The 17,765-nt window shown below is 40.6% G+C and overlaps 1 protein-coding gene across 2 annotated transcripts in view; it reads left to right on the top strand.

Annotated features, from left to right (window-relative positions):
• The window catches only part of LOC122672674 (SNARE-interacting protein KEULE-like), a 50,494-nt gene that overhangs the window by 14,927 nt on the left and 17,802 nt on the right, over positions 1-17,765 (top strand). For both annotated transcript variants that reach the window (XM_043870144.1, XM_043870143.1), the window contains exons 6-14: positions 966-1,016; positions 1,131-1,227; positions 1,409-1,441; positions 1,855-1,983; positions 6,498-6,689; positions 6,774-6,857; positions 6,989-7,087; positions 7,172-7,248; positions 9,213-9,309. In XM_043870144.1, coding sequence (XP_043726079.1) covers positions 966-1,016; positions 1,131-1,227; positions 1,409-1,441; positions 1,855-1,983; positions 6,498-6,689; positions 6,774-6,857; positions 6,989-7,087; positions 7,172-7,248; positions 9,213-9,309 — 859 coding nt within the window. The remainder of the gene's footprint in view (positions 1-965; positions 1,017-1,130; positions 1,228-1,408; positions 1,442-1,854; positions 1,984-6,497; positions 6,690-6,773; positions 6,858-6,988; positions 7,088-7,171; positions 7,249-9,212; positions 9,310-17,765) is intronic.

The following is a 17,765-nucleotide window of genomic DNA, read 5'->3' as shown; positions in this document are numbered from 1 at the left end:
GCTGGTCATCTAGCCATAGTGAAGTGACATATGGCTGCATAAATCCTTGAGTAATGTCCTCATCAATTTTCCCAGGTGGGAAGAATTCACCTCCGGTGAAAATAGGCTCTGGTATCTCTCTAATAAATCAGGTTTAAGGCGCTAAAGCTCGTCCTCGATGATCCGCGTACAAGCTGTACTAACCTGGCTGTGATACTAAATTTGCTGTAGGACAGGTTGGGGAAACCACATCAAACCATAGTCCTATTCTTGCCACAAGTATGATTTATTGTGGGTTTACAGGCTGTTGTAGTTGAAAAAACAAATGAAATGTTCTTAGGAAATGAAAATGGAGGTGGGGAGAAATATGATGGAATAAACAACTATGGATTTGGGGGATCATACAGGGATGGTTTGCTTTAGATATAGGGAAACCACATCAAACCACAAACCAGTCCTATTCTTGCCACGAGTATGATTTATTGGGGGTTTACAGGCTGTTGTAGTTGAAAGAACAAATGAAATGTTCTTAGGAAATGAAAATGGAGGTGGGGGGAAATATGATGGAATAAACAACAATGGATTTGGGGGATCAAACAGGGATGGTTTGCTGTAGATATAGAGTTTGAAGAAGAAGAAGAAGGGGTTATCTCCCTAATAACTCATAACAGTTTTGGTCCCAAATAAAAATACAACAAAATAAAAAAAATAACTACACATAATACTGGTCATCAAGTCATAGTGAACTGACATGTGGCTGGATAAATCCTTGAGTGATGTCCTCATCAAGGGCCCTGCCAACTGCCCCCCCCCCCCTTCTTGTTATGTTTGGTTAATCCCTAAGAGTTGGGCACCCAGCTGCTATCGATGCTCAACCTGATCTGACCAATTGTTACAATTATTACTTCTATGCCCTAGATAGACTTTGGTTTCTTTTAAGTACTAAAATGATTGAACCTTTTCTGACTCTCTTTTCGGTGATGCAGTATTGTCATGTTCTTATCTGACATGTCGGGAAGAGTACCTTTGTACAAGAAGTACGTCTGGTCTCTAGTTCTTTTTGTGATCTGCCTCTTGGGGTTCTGTCTTCTAGAACTGTCAACCTAGTTTTGTTCATATTTCTGTTCTTTAAATGGTATTCTTTGTCACAGGGCTTTTGTCTTCTTCAGTTCACCTGTTTCAAAAGAATTGGTTAGCCGCATCAAGAATGATACAAGTGTATTACCCCGTATAGGTGCATTGAGAGAGGTCAAAACTTTCTGTTTTCCCATGTGTTTTGGATATCAGATATCCAGATTCTTTATGGTTTATATTGTTTTCTAACAGTTTATATACTTAATATGTTGGGTTTTTTTTTTAATCTTCTTTTTTCTATTGGAAGTCTTATGTAGTTATTTGTTTTTTTGCTGTGTTTGTTTGAGAATTGCAGATGAATTTGGAGTACTTTGCCATAGACGGTCAGGTATTTGTTGACTCTTTCTGTACTTCTCGTTTTCATTTATCGGTTTATGTGCGTAATACAATTTATATGGAGATTCAGGGAGTTTATGAATTCATATAGTCTGAGACGTGGCAAGATCCACATAATGAACTTTCTGTATTGTTTAGTTTCTCATCAGTCCTGCGTTACTGTATATGGAAGTCAGCCTATTTGGACTCGTTTTGGGCTTTAGTGAGACAAGTCTTTTGTTTTCTGGATCGTTCTGACTATGCTGTTTCTTGTTTTTAACTGTTGAAATTCTTGGGTTCATGTGTTGTTAACTAGGACTATGGTTAATTTGCCCTATACTACATTGGATGGTTACGTTATTTCTATTTACTTGATATATGTTTTTCATTTTGGTATACATCATCGATTTTGTGTTCTCCAAGCAGGGTTTCATTACTGATAATGAGAGGGCATTAGAGGATCTTTTTGGGGAAAATGTGGAAAATTCAAGCATGTATGATGCTTGCTTGAACACAATGGCCACTCGTATATCCTCAGTTTTTGCTTCTTTGCGGGTATGGATTAAAAATATCTCCATTGATTTGCTCTTGTTGAATATTTAACTTTTACATGTTTCAATATGGACCCATGCTGATGAGCTTGGTATGCAATAAGCGGCGTGATTTTCTTTTCCTGATTGGCAATACTAGTTTTTGATTTATACATAAAATATATCATGTTTGCATGTGTTTCTATATAAGGTTTAAAGTATCGGTATCTCGTATCGTATTGGTCTGGTAATTTTAACTTTTAATAGACGTATCGTATTGGAGATACGTATCTAACGTTACAGATACACATGGAAATGGTTAAGATACATATGGAAATACACTTTTGGAACAAAAAACAATATAAATAAGCAATACATAACAAGTATCATGCATAAACACTAAAATGGAGAATAATGTATAACTAGACAAGTGCATTAAATTGAAATTGTTATAAAAGATGAGGTTTTTTACATGTTGTAATAGTCTATGGCCATGAAGAGTGTTGGATGGTGCAAAGGATGTTGTTTTAGCACTCCTTGATTTATTTTCAAGTCCAAACGGGTGAAAAACCAAGATTAAATGCAAGATTTTAGACTCTCGGTTGAGAGTTTTCCTTCATTTTTCTGCCAGAACAGCAGTTGTATCGAGTCTGTGAGTGAAAATGGCTTTTTATGGAATGTATCGACCGTATCTATGTTATCGGTATGAGGTGTATTGGCCAATACATATCGATACGTATTAATGTACCCACGAATCCATTTATCAATCGTATCAATGGTATTGATAAGTATCAATCGTATCGTATCAGCCGATACAATTTGTTACGATTCGATACAATGTGTTAAAAAAAAAGAAACGTATCGGTTTGTATCGTATCGTCTGATACAATCGATACGATACAGACCGAGATTTTAAACCTTGTTTCTATATATCTGTTGGTTGTGTATCTATGACTAAGTATTGGCTAAATATTAGTCTTTTAACAAGGATAACTTCAATCCAAAACAAGTTCTGTGATATCCCTCTCCCTGAGGTCTGACCTCCTTCGTAGCAAGGGCCTTGTCCATGAAGTACTTGCTAGTGGGAGCACCTTCTCAAGGAAAGATGTAAATAGTACCAGACTACCAGTTGAAGTTGAGAGATTGAGAAGAGAAGAGAAGATTGGAAAAGCCTCAATCTTACTCACCTTGCCTTTGCTGAGGATCTTATGGTCTTCTCTAAGACTTCCTCCTCCTCTAGGACCTCTATCTCTTCCATCACGTCTTCCCTCCTCTTCGAATCCCTCTTGGATTTGCGAATCAACCTCTTAAAATTGCAAATCTTTCTCTTTGGGGTCTTTGAGGATGTTAAAGCCTCTCTCCTCAATCTAACTCGGTTTTCCCTTGGCTCCCTTCCCGTGAAATACCTTGGCCTCCCCCCTTATTCCTGCCAGGCTGACTGGCCATCACTGTAACCCTATGCTTGATCTCATCCGCAAGAGGCTCCAGCTCTGGAAGGGCAGATTCCTTTCCTACGCGGGTAGGATTGTTCTGATCAAATCTGTTCTCCAATCCTCATACATCTACTGGTGCAGTATCTATGGCCTTCCAAAGTCCACAATCAAAGCTATGGAATCTCTCTTCTGTGTTTTCCTTTGGAAAGGCCAAGAGTCCTCTAAATAGTAAATTCCTTCACCCGATCAGCTAGGCTACAATCTGCCGGCCCAAATTTGAAGGAGGACTTGGCATTCATCGAATCCGTGATTACAATATTGCAGGCCTCCTCAAGTTAATCTGGAAAATCTCCTTCAAGCAGGACTCTATTTGGGTTAACTGGGTTTACTCCTTCTTACTCAAATCTGATTCCTTCTGGACTGTTCCCCTAAATGCGGACCCCTCCTGGGTCTGGAGAAAAATTCTTCTCCTTTGTCCTTTAGGTCTCAGTGCCACTTCGTCTGTGATCGCTAATGGTACCTCCACTTCCCTTTCGCTTGATCCTTGGGACCCTGCCATAGTCCTTTACAGTATCCTTGGTGCCCAAAGTGTCTACTCTACTGGCGTCCTCAAATCTGCTCCTCTTTCTTCTATTATCTCCCATGGATCCTGGTCTCCCTCGATCCCCTTTCCCCCCGGTCTCACCCAGATTTGGGCCTCCCTCTCTCCCCTTCCCCCTCCCCATCCCTCCCATTTGGACAAAGTAACCTGGCTCCCCGCCAAAAATGGTATCTTTAGCTCCCGCTCAGCTGGGGATTTTATTAGACCCCGTGACCCTTCAGTCCCCTGGCACAATCTTGTTTGGTTCAAAGGCTACATTCCTAGACACTCCTACAATGTTTGGAGATCCCTAAACAATGGCCTTCCCACCCAATCCTTCCTTATCCACTGCCACATCCTTGTCTCCACCTCCTGTATCCTTTGCTGGAATGGGAATGAGGACGTCAACCACCTTTTCTTCTCCTGCCCCCTTGCCCCCTCAATCTGGAAAAAAACTTTGCAGTCCATTTGGCCCCGTATCAGACGCCCCCTTCCCTTCCCCTGGGAGTGGCTTTGGCTTGATAAGTCCTTTTCTGGCAGATCCATTTGCGATACAGTTGGCAAGCTTGTGTTTGGTGTTGCTATCTCTCATATTTGGATAGAGCGGAATCTTCGTAGATGGACTTCCAACTCCCGGCCAATTGATCAGATTTGGAAAGCCATCTTTTTTGATGTCAGCTCTAGACTCCAATTGCTTTCTCATGGTTCTTTTAGATTCCCCAAGGAACAGACATTGTTGTTACCTAGGGCTTAGATTCTTCTCTCTTTGGCCCTCCTAACCAGGCCCCCTAGGCCTGTAATTTGTTGTGCTTGTATAGTTTCCCCCCTGCTTCTCTTCCCCTGTGTATTCCCCTCCCCCCTTTCTCCGGGGTTTTGGTAATGAATTTTTTATTCACCAAAAAAAAAGAAGAGAAGATTGGAGAGAATTAATTGGCTTGTCTAGAGTGACAAAGCCTCTCTTATTTATAGTGTAGAATACAGATTACAACCTTTGACAAATAACGTAAGCTAGGTAAGAGTGAGTTAGAGCTCATAACCTACAATGAACCTGGACAGTCTAGTCATAATTCTATCCTTAACACTCCCCCTTAAGTTGGTGTATAGATATCTCTCATGCTCAACTTGAATACAATAGGATGGAATGACTTAGAAGTCAAACCTTTTGTAAGCACATCAGCTAATTGATTCTTGGAAGCAAAAAATGGAATGCAAATTGAGCCTTGATCAAGTTTCTCCTTAATAAAGTGTCTATCAATCTCAATATGCTTGGTCTGATCGCGCTGGACTGGATTATGGGCTATACTGATGACTGCCTTGTTGTCGCAGTAGAGCCTCATAGGTTCTTCAGATGTCACCCCGAGATCAGGGAGCAACATTTTTAACCATATAAGCTCACAGATACCCTGTGCCATGGCTTGGTATTCTGCTTCTGCATTGGATCTGGATAGTATTGCTGGTTGTTCTAGATCTGAAAGTGTCACAGTACTTTATTTCTTCTTCCTTGGTTTGCGTGCGGCTCCCTCTTTTGTCCCCTTCATTCTTGCAAATACATACTTTTATAGTTTTGGTAATTACAAATACATATTTTCAATTGCATATTCAATGGGAGGTCTTCGTTCTCAGCTTCTTGCAGATTCACATACACATTACAATTGCTCATAGCTTGAATTAAGTCTATGCTTTGCCGGAGCTTTGTCACTATATATACAATTTAATTGCTCATATCCCTTGATTCCTGAGAAAAGACTGCAATAAAAATCGTCATCTTATAGTCATGAACATGATCTTGATATTTGAAGCAGACTCAACTCGGTACAATGCAATTCCTGCATTTCCAATCTTGCATGTTGAAGGGAAAACTCTAATGCTTCATCTATTGACTCCACATGAGATTCCCTTGCAGACCCTTTAGTTAAGACAGGCATCAACTAATGGAAATTAAGGCTTTGCCTTGTCGGAGCTGTGTCACAACATGGCCAAAATTCAAAAGAACTGTCTTTATTCAAGAAACACTGGGAAAATAAGATTGGCATTGCAGGCTTGTAGTTGGCCGAGTCTGATTCACCTTGGCTTCCCTCAGTATTTAATGGATGGGTCGGATTATATCTTCCATTGATCCAAGGGCCCTTGATAATTTTATTTTGGGAGGGCTCCTGAAACTGGTTGTGCCAGAACACTTCATACTAAAATAAATAAAAAATTAAAAAAGGAACCTTAATTTGCATATCCAGATGTTAAAGAAAGAAAGGTTCTCCAGTGGTGACTATTTGTCATCATATCATTGCTGGCTACTTCGAAAAATATATCTTCTGGCCGGCCTACACATACATCTGCGCTGTTTGCTTTCATTATTCTGAAGAAATTATCCTTGTATGATCTTAGGCTCTTAGCAATATTTAATAGGTTGGGAAAATGATAAACTGAAGTGTAGAACTCTTTCTGGTTGTGTTTCTATAAGCTCAATAATGTGTTTCTAATTTCAGATTATGTTTCAATAAGCTTAATGATCTGTTTGTATTCCCTCAGGAGTTTCCATATGTGCGCTACCGTGCTGCCAAATGCCTGGATGCTTCCACTGTGACGCCATTTCGTGATTTAGTTCCCACAAAGCTTGCCGCTGGTGTTTGGAACTGTCTTACTAAATACAAAACCACTATTCCTAACTTTCCTCAGACAGAAACATGCGAGTTGTTCATTCTCGACAGATCTGTGGATCAGGTTGATGAATGGTCTATTGAAGAATTGTGCTTGCTATGTTATCTCTCTATTTGCTTAATGCTGAGTATGTTGTTTCATTTCTAGATTGCGCCTATTATACATGAATGGACGTATGATGCCATGTGCCATGATTTACTAAATATGGAGGGAAATAAATATGTTCATGAGGTATACCTTCATGTTAAATATAATTGGAATTTTGAATTCTTCCGTTCTTTCATCTTTTTGGCAGCTTTAGTAACAGTTGTTGACATCTCCATATGTATGTAAATGTATCTATGTATGTAAGTGTGGTTTAGGTTCCAAGCAAAACTGGTGGTCCCCCTGAGAAAAAGGAGGTCCTTTTGGAGGATCATGATCCCATTTGGCTTGAGCTTCGCCATGCACATATAGCAGATGTATGTGTCATTTTTTCAGAATATTTTATTTGTTATTTCTATGTGAATATCTTGAATGATTTTTATCATTAATTTGGGTGTCAGGCTAGTGAACGATTACATGAGAAGATGACCAACTTCATATCAAAGAACAAAGCTGCACAAATTCATCATGGTTCAAGGTTGGTGTATTTTTCTATGTAGAATCTTGTTGCTATTGAATCGATTTGTTCTTTATTTAATTTTAGAAACTGATTTGATTGTGCTGATTTCTTTTTCTTATTGGTGGACCATCCTAGTAGATTTAGATGTAATTCTCTAATTTTTGACTTGATGTCGTGATTCTTTCAGAATACCTTGTACATCTTTCATTCATTTGTGGAAGAATGTTTCCATTTGAATACTCACTTTTGTTGTCAAACATGGGCATGCCATTGGAATTATAGTCTCGAATGCTGTCATGCTGACTACCACAGTTTAGAGAGATAAAACTGCAGAGAGAAATTAGTTTGTTTTTCAAGAATTAAACCTAGTGGATGCTTTCATTTTTATAAGGTGCGGAAAATGATTCCGTTCATCTCTCTTAAACAGTGATTCGTTAATTGAATTTTTCTCTTGGACAGTGATGCATGGGGGTGGGGACCCCAAATTTTCTTTCTGACCGTTCCAAATTTCCTTTCTATCTCTGACTTATAATTGTTGATCTATGTAAAACTCACACAAGAATTCGGTGTATGTCACGATTTTGTTTCTATTATTTTATATATGTAGAATTTAAAAAAAATACATTTTTTTTTTTGGTAATGAAAAAAAAAAAACATTAGATGCTTAGGTTTTCCATACCCTTATATGTGTAGTTTTCTTGGGGGCGTGGGTATTCTGGTCTTATTTTTGTTTTATTTTGAGAAATGAAAATATAATTCTTTTTTTATTGCCGGTTAGAAGATTGTGGCGATTTATCTATCTGCCACTCTTTTTCATAAATTGTGATTATTCAGTTTAAAAAAGCAGTTGTTTGAGAACCGAAGTAATAAGAGGGTGAATATCTACAAAATACATCACAAAAAGGATCCCATCTAAAGTCCCATTTGTTGTGTTTAAATTTCTAAAGACATCAATGACATCTTAGCCTCTTATACTTTCTAATAGCTGGAGCATGCAGGCTGACAATAATGCATTCAAGAAACCAATGTTTCAATGTTTGAAAATTCATAGTTGTCAAGGCGTCGCCTAGATGACCACCTAGATATCCAGGCACCTTGACAACTAGTGTCGCCTTCATTGCCTAGGCATGCGTTTTGGTCTAAGAAGGCCATGAGTGAAATTTTAGCCTTAAATTCGATCATTTGCCCTCCCATCTACTCTCATGTATGTCCATGCACTCCTTGTAGTCCCATCCACCCTATTGTAGTCCTGGATTTTTCTAAGCTGTGTTTTGCTGCTAGGCTATATCTGCTATGTGGCTGAAACTTGACATGTGAGCAGGGACCTTGGGTCTACTTGTCCATAAAATTTCAGACCCACATGATGTGCCATATGGCAAATTTAGGCGCCCACCCACAGTTTTTTTACTGTGGAAATTTTTTACTCTTTCCATCCCACAATGATTATCAAGTTTGGCAAATATCACTTTTAAGGGATAATTTGCTAGTGTATTGAATATTGATTATTGTATTTTTTATTAAATTTCAATTCATAGATTCCTCCAAGTACATTCGACCTTCTCTCCCTCCTGTAATGCACAAGTTGTAGTAGCATTAATTAGCACTACGTTGTAATTGTAATATGGAGGAGTAAAAAATTTCAAAGCATTTAGTATTATAATGGACCAACAAATTGGGAAAGTGGAAAACTCTAAACCAGACATTCTTTGTGAGATGAAAGGAGTGATTTTTCCAGGCTTCTATTGTCATCATCCTAATTCAGTGTTGATCTAGAGAAACGGGAGAGCTTCCATATTGAAAAGATTTATGTGGGTGATTTTTATTCATGTCATAGGATTCCAGCGTTGGACTATTCTTCCCTTCCCTATTTTATTTTTCAAACCATGCAGGATGTCTTTTTGTGTCCTTTCTTATACTTAATCATGTGACATTGCAGTACACATCTTCACTCTATTTTTTTTTTTTTTTTGGGGGTGGGATAGAGATGGTGGTGAACTATCTACACGAGATTTGCAAAAAATGGTTCAAGCTTTGCCACAATATAGTGAGCAAATTGACAAGCTTTCTCTCCATGTTGAGGTACAGTTTTTTGTTAATTTCGTACCATGTTTCTTTCAGACTCTCTTCATTTGTATTTAGTATTTCATTTATCATGATGACCAACAATATAGTACATGGATTAGTTTTTTTGACTGGCTTTTTGATGGAGGTTGCCTTAGGTGTTTTTTTTCTGTTGGTGGTTGCTTTTGATTGTTTCTTCCTGCTGGATGATGTTCAATTTAGGAGCTCCAAATCCTTCGAGATGGATTTTGGTGTTGGGAGTCTTTCAAGAGTTGGTTGTGTTTTGATAAGTGCTCAATCTTGTATTATTCCAAGTGGGGAACTTGATTACTATACTTGTGCATTTCCTTTCTCTTCTAATATTTTTCTCTATGTCCTATCTAAGTAAAAACATTAGAATATAAAGCTTTTACTCTGTCTATATTCATGTTCTCTGATATCATTTTACACTCAGAACTTTAACACTTGTTTTCTTTTTGTCCTTGTCATAGGCTTTGAGTTGTTTACTAACTTCAATCCCTGCCATAATTATCAAACCTTTTTAGAGTCTTCTCTTTCTGAATTTTTTTAGTTTTAAAATCCACTAATGTGTAATGGTGCTAATCAGTCGATTCGGTTGGCCACTCTTGATGATGCTTGAGTTCATGGTTTAGTGACTAAATTGTGGAACTGGGCAGGGTTGTGGAGTAGATATGACTTGGATTGTTATAGTCCAAAGCAAGGTTCCAAATGTCGAAACCAAAATATACCATCAAAATCTGCAAAATGGGTGTAAAATTTGCTTCATTTTGCAAGTCAACTCGAAATGGCCATTTGAGTAGCCAAATGATGGAATTTTGCCTTGAAACTTCTTGTAGTTCTTTTTAGCATTTTTACAAATGTTTAAATAATTAGATTCCAAAGTGGTCGTTTACCTTTAAACACTATGGCATATGATGAGTATATGCCCTGCCTGAAGAATCTCTCAAAGTCTATTATAGCAGCCCTATAGGTGGGAAATTTAACCAAATGTGATGCAGTTGCATTAAACATTAATCCCATATGGAGGCCTATGCACAAGCTTGGGAGGCCCATAAGGTGTGGGTGGCAGTCTAATGGGCTGAAATTGACCTGTGGGTAGTTATATTATAAGTTGGGCCTTTTATTTTTTTTGGGTTTCCTTTATGAGTTAATTTTAGGAATTTTAGGTGGTCTTTGTATATGTAATACACCCTCCATCAATTAAAGATGATTTGAGTAAAAAAATAGTAGTTTTTTTGTTTTGATTTTTTTCTTATGACCTGTGGGTAGTTTGTTTTTTTTGTTTTTTTTTTCTGTTTTAAAAGTGTGCTGGTGTTATTGAGCAGTGCGTACGGGATTGGTATCCCATTTCAATCTCTGCCGAAACCGAAAATATGTCGGTGAAATATCTGCAATTCTGGTAAAATTTGGTCATGAATTCCGATAGTCACTTTGTTCCAAAATATTTTGGTAATTTCAGCGAAGTTTCACCGATTTTTTGAACCATGCTTTTATGAGGAAAGAAAGTGATGCAGTTCAAGGAGGTTACTGTTTATGGAACAATGTTCACGTGAATAATGATATTGTTTTCACGTGGTACTGTTCATGTGAACAGTGGTGTGGGCCGACGATATGGACAGTTTGTGTGAGAGATATTTCAGAAATAGTTGTTGCCTTGCATGGTTATAATTTCTAGAAGATTTCTAGAAGATCTTGTGGGCCCCAATTAGAGAAATCAAGTGGAGGAAGATCATATTTTTTTGCTGTCATTATCTAGTTTCTAATTTCAGTTTTAGAAAGTAGGTTTTCTTTTATTGTAATGTCAGTAGTTAGTTAGGAGTTTCTATTTTCGGTTTCGATTTTAGAAGGTAGACTTTCCATTTTATGTAATAGCAATATTGGAGTCTTAAGAGAATGTTTTTCTAGGGTAAGAACTAAGAAGTAGGAAAGCAGGCTCCACCCCAATGCCTGAAACCCCTCTGGCGGCCTCCGCTGCTGATCACCCCTCTCCACGGTCCACCCTCCCCTTCTCCCTCTCATCCCCACCCATCCTCCTCTGGTCACAAACCTTGGAACTCCCTTTTCGAACCTGCCTCCACCTTCTCCCGCGAAGGTCATCTTCTCCATTTTGTCCCTCCTATCATTGATGACTCCAAGGTTGGCCACTGCCCCTCCGGCCTTCTCTCCGACGAGAATGCCAAATGGAAATGCTGCCTTATTGGCCATTTCCTAGGAATCCGCCCCCTTTCACATTGTCAAATCCTCTCTCCAAAAACAATGGCGTCCCCCGCTCTTTACACTTACCTGTTATCCAATGGCATCTTCATCTTTCGCTTCTCTGATGACGAAGAGAAGCTCCGTGCTTTGGAAGGTGCCCCTTGGCAAATCGGAAAGAAGCCAATCTTCTTAAGACAATGGAATGAGCACCTCCAACTCTCCAAGCTGGACCTCCAAACCATCCCTTCGTGGATCACGCTACCTGGTCTCCTGCTCCACTGCTCCACTACTAGTGCGTTGATGGCTAGAGTATAGTTGGATTGATCATCAAAAACCCACTCTACTTTGACTACAGGACCAAGCGAATGGACCGGCTCGCCTTCACAAGAATTTGCGTGGAGGTCTCTGCTGAAGCCGCTCCTCCCGACTGGGTTTCAGTCATCAACGATGAAGGATTCTGCTTCACTCAATAGGTCCTCTATGATTGGTTACCCCTATTTGCACTGTCTGCAAGGTGTTTGGCCACGCCACCATGCAATGCTCCCCCTTTGCTTCCGCTAACCATTAGGAGGAACCCCCCCACAAATGACTTCCGATCCTCTTCAAGACCCTCCTGTCATGAACCTTCACCATGGACCTCCTGCTCCCACCGATTCCTCTGTGCATGCTCAAGGAAGTAGTTGGAACTTAGCCCAGGACCCTATTGTGCAACCAGAGCCAACTCATCCTCATGCCCTTCGTGCCCCCAATAGTCCCGTTGAGGCTGCTCGAGGTCGAAGAAGACACAAAACTTGTTTCTCTCACAGAGGTCCTCCGGCCGGTGATACCACTGGCTTTGATTAGTCCAGAGGTCCTTCGGTCAGTGATGCACCTACCGTTGGTCGCAATAGGTTTGTGGTCCTCCAAGAACCTGCCTCTGACGCTGATGATGATAGTGACTTGTCTGTTGCTCCACTTGAACTACTGCCAGCTCCTCTGGACCCTTTTAGTTAGCCCTCAGAGCTGCAACCCCTCTGCTCCTCCGAAAAGCACCTCCACCATCTCCCCGAAAAGCCTTACCTTGTCCTCACCTAACCCCCGACAATCCATTGCCATTACCCCTTCCCTCTTTCGCTGAAACTCTCTCTCCTTCTCACCTAACCTTGATCGATCCCAAAATAGAACACCTTCTACCCTTTCCCCAACTCTTGAGACCCCACTTTGTCCTTCCCATCTTTAGTGACTAACCCCTTTACTAACCCCACTTTAAACCACACCCCCTGGCTTCTCCACTCCTATTCCCAACCCAATCACCCATCTCTCTGAACCCCACTCGAGTCAACCACCTAATACTAGTCTTTGTAGTTGCACCATCCCTTGCCCTAACCAAACCTTGTCCCTCAACCTCAACCCTCTTGTTCCAATAACCTAACCCGCCCCGGCTCTGCCCCTCTCCTATGACCTTACCCACATCACCCCTCCCACCCTTCTCTTCCGCTAGTCCCCCCTGTCTCTGGTTGCTTCCAGAGATCACCCCTCGCCTATTGGCTTCGAGATCTGCTGTCCCCCCCTTTGAGAGTATCATTGCCACCATAAAAGCACCCCATTGTTCTCCCGCCTCTGCTCCTTTGAGCATTTGTTGCAACCCCCCTCCCCTTCTATAATTCCTTGGACCATCTGGAACGTCCGAGGACTTAATGCCTTGGCAAAACAAGCCGACATTCACACCCACCTTAAATATTCCAAGTCTTCCCTTGGTTGTCTTTTGGAAACTAAAGTCTTTGAGCCCAATGCCCTTCGTATAGCCTCTTCCATCGCCTCCTCCTGGTCCTTTCTCACCAACTACCCTCACTCTCCCAACGGTTGCATCTAGGTTCTTTGGGACCCTTCAAAGCTACTTGTCTCCATCTCGTCGTCCTCCTCCCAAATCATCCATATCAATATCTCTGACCCCAATGGTAACCACCTCTTCTTCTTCACAGTTGTCTATGCCCTCAGCTGTGCCCTTGATAGAACTCCCTTTGGAATGCCCTTCGGTAGCTAGTGGGGGAGATTCCAAGATGTTACAATATGTCTATTTCTGGGAGAGTCAATAAATCTGAGAGGTACCGTAGACAATTTGCTTCTGATGTCTAAGGAGATGGAGTCCCAAATCTGATGGAAGGATTACTGGACAATGAAGCTAACAATTGGCTTAACTCCTTGGTCGGGCATTAGATAAACCTGTATGCGCTTGTGCTTAAGAGAAAAAAATAAAATCTAATTTATGGAGGACTTGGATTCATTTTATACCTATTATGCGAACGGGCATGTTCTCTTAATCAGGAAATATAAGAGTAAAATTAGCATATTTCATGGTTGATTCTATTAATAGATTCTACAAGTTATTTTGCAAGGACTTCTACTTACTTGTTGCACAACGGGTTCTTGCTCTTCAAGTTTTTTTGAATAAACGACAAGATGCGTGCTCTGGAGGATGGACTGTGGCAGGTTGGACGGATAACGTTCTTTCTCCTACAGTGGGATTGTCACCTTCAACTCCATCGAGTTGATCTCAGTACCATCCTTCTGTGGATCCCTATGCCTGGGCTCCTACTCCACTTCTGGTGTGCTGATAGGCTCAGTATTGACTTTATTGTCGGTTCTGTGTTGGGTAAACCTCTTTACTCTGATGCCAGAACCATGAAGAAGGATAGGCTTGCTTTCTCCAGAATCTGTGTCGAGGTGTTTGCAGATGAAGCTCCCCCATCCTCCAATCTCTGCTACACTAAACCAACTGCCCTTGATGAGCAACCTCTCCCTCCAGGTATCACCATTAATGTTCTCAGCAACCAACACACCACCATCTAGCCCCTGCCCCTTCTTCCCTTCCCCATCTTAGTCCTAACTCCTTTACTGGCCATCGCTCTCCCAGTTGTGGCCGGCGTAGTAAGAAACCAGCTTCTGGCTCTCCTCGAGGGCATGATGATGCTCCTTTATCCCTACCGTTGGTCCATAACTCTGCAAGGACCAATGGTGACAATCGATTCTCTTCCCTACTAGCAGAAGACGATTCTCTACCCAAGACCTTCGTAGAACCAAATCCCTGCAACACACTTTGTCCCCCGACCAGTCGCCATCCTATGACAATCCCTTCTGTTTGCTCCATGATGGAACCAATCATATCTCCTTTATTTTCTCCAGTGACCTCTCATCGCCTTCGCCTCTCTCTTCCACGACAATGAACATTATCGCTTCATCTTCCTTTACCCACTGTTCTCCGCTTCTTCCCCTTTTGCCCCTTCCTAACCCTCCCTTGAGGGTGGGGTCCATGTCTCTTGATCTTTCTTCCCATCAAATCCCCTCTTAATCCCACTCTAGGTGAACCCGATTCTCATTCTAGCCCTCATAAAGTCATATTGCCTCCTTTGGCCCTAATCCCTTGGTCGACCCAGCTTGGGCCCTCCATGTCCCTTGTGAGCTGGCCCATACTACCTCCATGTCTAAGGCCCACCACTCACCCTCCGGGTGTACCCCTCATAACTCTTGTCATGATCACTCCCCCGCTTTCCTGGCCCATCCCAATACCAACCGTGCCATTACCCTACACTTCACTTTGATGGGGCTGGTTTCGGCCATAGTTCAATATCTCGCGATATATCGGTATCTCGGGCCTATCGAGATATCCGAAATATACCGAAATTTCACTGAAATATGGTATTTTTTCTGCCATATTTCGGCACTCCATCTCGATGGGTTTTTGGCCATATTAAGGCTTGATACTTCATGTACACCCTTATTTAAGCTAAATAAACACATTTAAACCTTCATATTGCAAAAAAAATGAACTCAAAGTGGTGTTTTGGATTTGCACCCTTGATTGACTATATACGGTCGGACCCTGATGTATAAAATAGTTAAATACATATTATTTAAGTACTAAAAGACATAATAAGAAATTTAAACAAAGTAATGAAACAAAAATAAAGTCAAATGTAGCCTTTAGTTTAAACTTTAAAGTTTAAACTCATAAAGTCATAAGTGCATAAGTCATAACTCATAAACTTCATAATAGTCAATAGTTCAATACTCAATACACAAAGTATTTCTACGAAATTTACCGAAATATACAGAACTGGACCGAACTTTACCGAAATATACTGCTCAATACACAATATTTCTATGAAATATACCAAAATTTCGTATGAAATATACCGAAATTTCTACGAAATTTGAACTTTTTTCATTTCGGAAGCCCATCTCGTCTCGGTAGTGTCGAAATTACCGAAATTTACCGAAATTTCGGCGATATATCGCGAAATTTTGTACCATGGTTTCGGCTGTGGGGTTTATTTTTGGCTCTCCTTCCCTGGCCAACTGCCCATCTCTCCCTCCTTCTCAGCCCTTCTCCGCTATGACCCCTTCTCCCTCTCTAACTACGCAGGGGTCCTCTCCCACCTCCCCCGTCTTCCACCCTTTCCTGCCGGCAAGGTTTAAAGTATCCTTCTGTATCTGCCAATACTAACCGATACAATACCTAAAAAAAGTTGGTATTAGTTCATGTAAGAAACCATGCCCTTTATACATAATCAATTGAATGCACTTGTCTAGTTGTACTTTGTTCTCCTTTTTATACATGATCTATTTTACATATTTCTTATTTATAGTATTTTATGCTTCAAAACTGTATTTTGCATAGATCCTAAGCATTTCCATATGTTTCTTGACCATTTCCATACGTATCTAGTGTATCTTGTGTCTCTCCGATACGATACGTCTCTTAAAATCACCCTTCCGATACGATACCCGAAACCGATACTTTAAACCCTCTTCTTCTTACTATGTTCAACCCCTCTCCCCCTCCTGCCGTTGATTGTCCATCGTCCCCCTCCTCCGTTTTTATTGCTGGCGTCATAAAAGCTCCCCGCCATATCCCAAGAAGTTGACCCACTTGGATCCTTGTCCAGCCTTGAGAGGCTCTTGCCGCTTCCGTCCCTCCCTGCTTGATGATGATTCAGGGGGTCATCTGGATTTCTCGAGGTCTTTATGTCTTGTGCACTCAGGACGAAGTTCAATTTTGTTTCAAGCTCCAGCATGCTGTCTTCTGGTGCTTAGGAGAAGAAGGATTTTGGCCTTCGATAGAGAATGGATATCCGTGGTCATGTCTTTCGCTGGGACATGTTGTCATCATACGGTGGGCTATCCCACATTTATTGTGCCTATCTACAGTTTCTGGTTTGAGCACAGTCTCTCCAGATGGTCTACAATGTCCTGATCTTTCCAGTAGATTTGGGACTCTTCCTTATTTGATGTTAGATCATTGCTAGCTATAGCCCCCTCCTGATGTGCTGCACCCCCCCCCCCCCCTTTGGTATTTGTCTGTTTGTAGTTTATTGAGGTCTTCCCCCTTTTAAGGCCCTTGCCTCCCTTCCTCTGTAAAGGCAGGGGCTTGTAAGTTGTTTCTTGTTTTGTTGTCCCCCTCCCCCCTTTTCATTTTTCCTTTGAAGTTTTTATTCATCCAAAAAAAAAAAATTTGATGTAACAAGGATTAGAATATCCAAGATCCACATGTGTGGTGGGCTTTCTCTTAGAGAATCTTGTTAAGCACTTTTGGCCAGGGACTGCAGAAAGCCGACTCAATTTGAATAATACTAAAGAATTAATCAAACAACAGAACTGCACTTGATTCTAGAGTCAAGATGAGACTTTTGTTGAATTAGAAAAGTACAGATTTGACGAATTACAGAGAAAGAATAAGGGAAAAATACGATGAATCTGGAAACTCAAACAGCGTGCAATATAGAGGTGGAATTGCAGATCAACAAATCTGGGATTCCTAGCCTAGGATTTCATTTTTTCTAATTACAGGACTGGACAATGATTGATTCAGGGGAATGAAAATTGGTAGAGAACAATTTATAATGATTACATACATAGAAAAAGAAAAGTAGAAAACAGGTGCAAACCATGCTCAATTGTCTTATATATGTACACTGGAATTGAGTGAACCAAAGGGGTGATGAGCAGAAATGAATCTTGAAGAAAACAAATTAAACAATAAAGGGTTGCTTATATATATATATATATATATATATATTAAAATACCAATTGAACTTTCCCAATCAATCACAAAGTTACTTGATTCAAATTGACAGTTCTGGAACAGGAGGGTCTTCAACTGTTCGGGGACTGTGAGACAACAATAGAGAGAAGAGAAGACGAGAAGAATAATAAAGGGGAAAAATGGAATGAAAACCATACAGAATAAAGAGAGGAATAATTAAGACTTGAATTGTAGG

Source organism: Telopea speciosissima, chromosome 8, assembly GCF_018873765.1.
Source record: "Telopea speciosissima isolate NSW1024214 ecotype Mountain lineage chromosome 8, Tspe_v1, whole genome shotgun sequence".
Lineage (NCBI taxonomy): Eukaryota > Viridiplantae > Streptophyta > Magnoliopsida > Proteales > Proteaceae > Telopea > Telopea speciosissima.
This window is presented reverse-complemented; position numbering and strand designations above follow the sequence as displayed.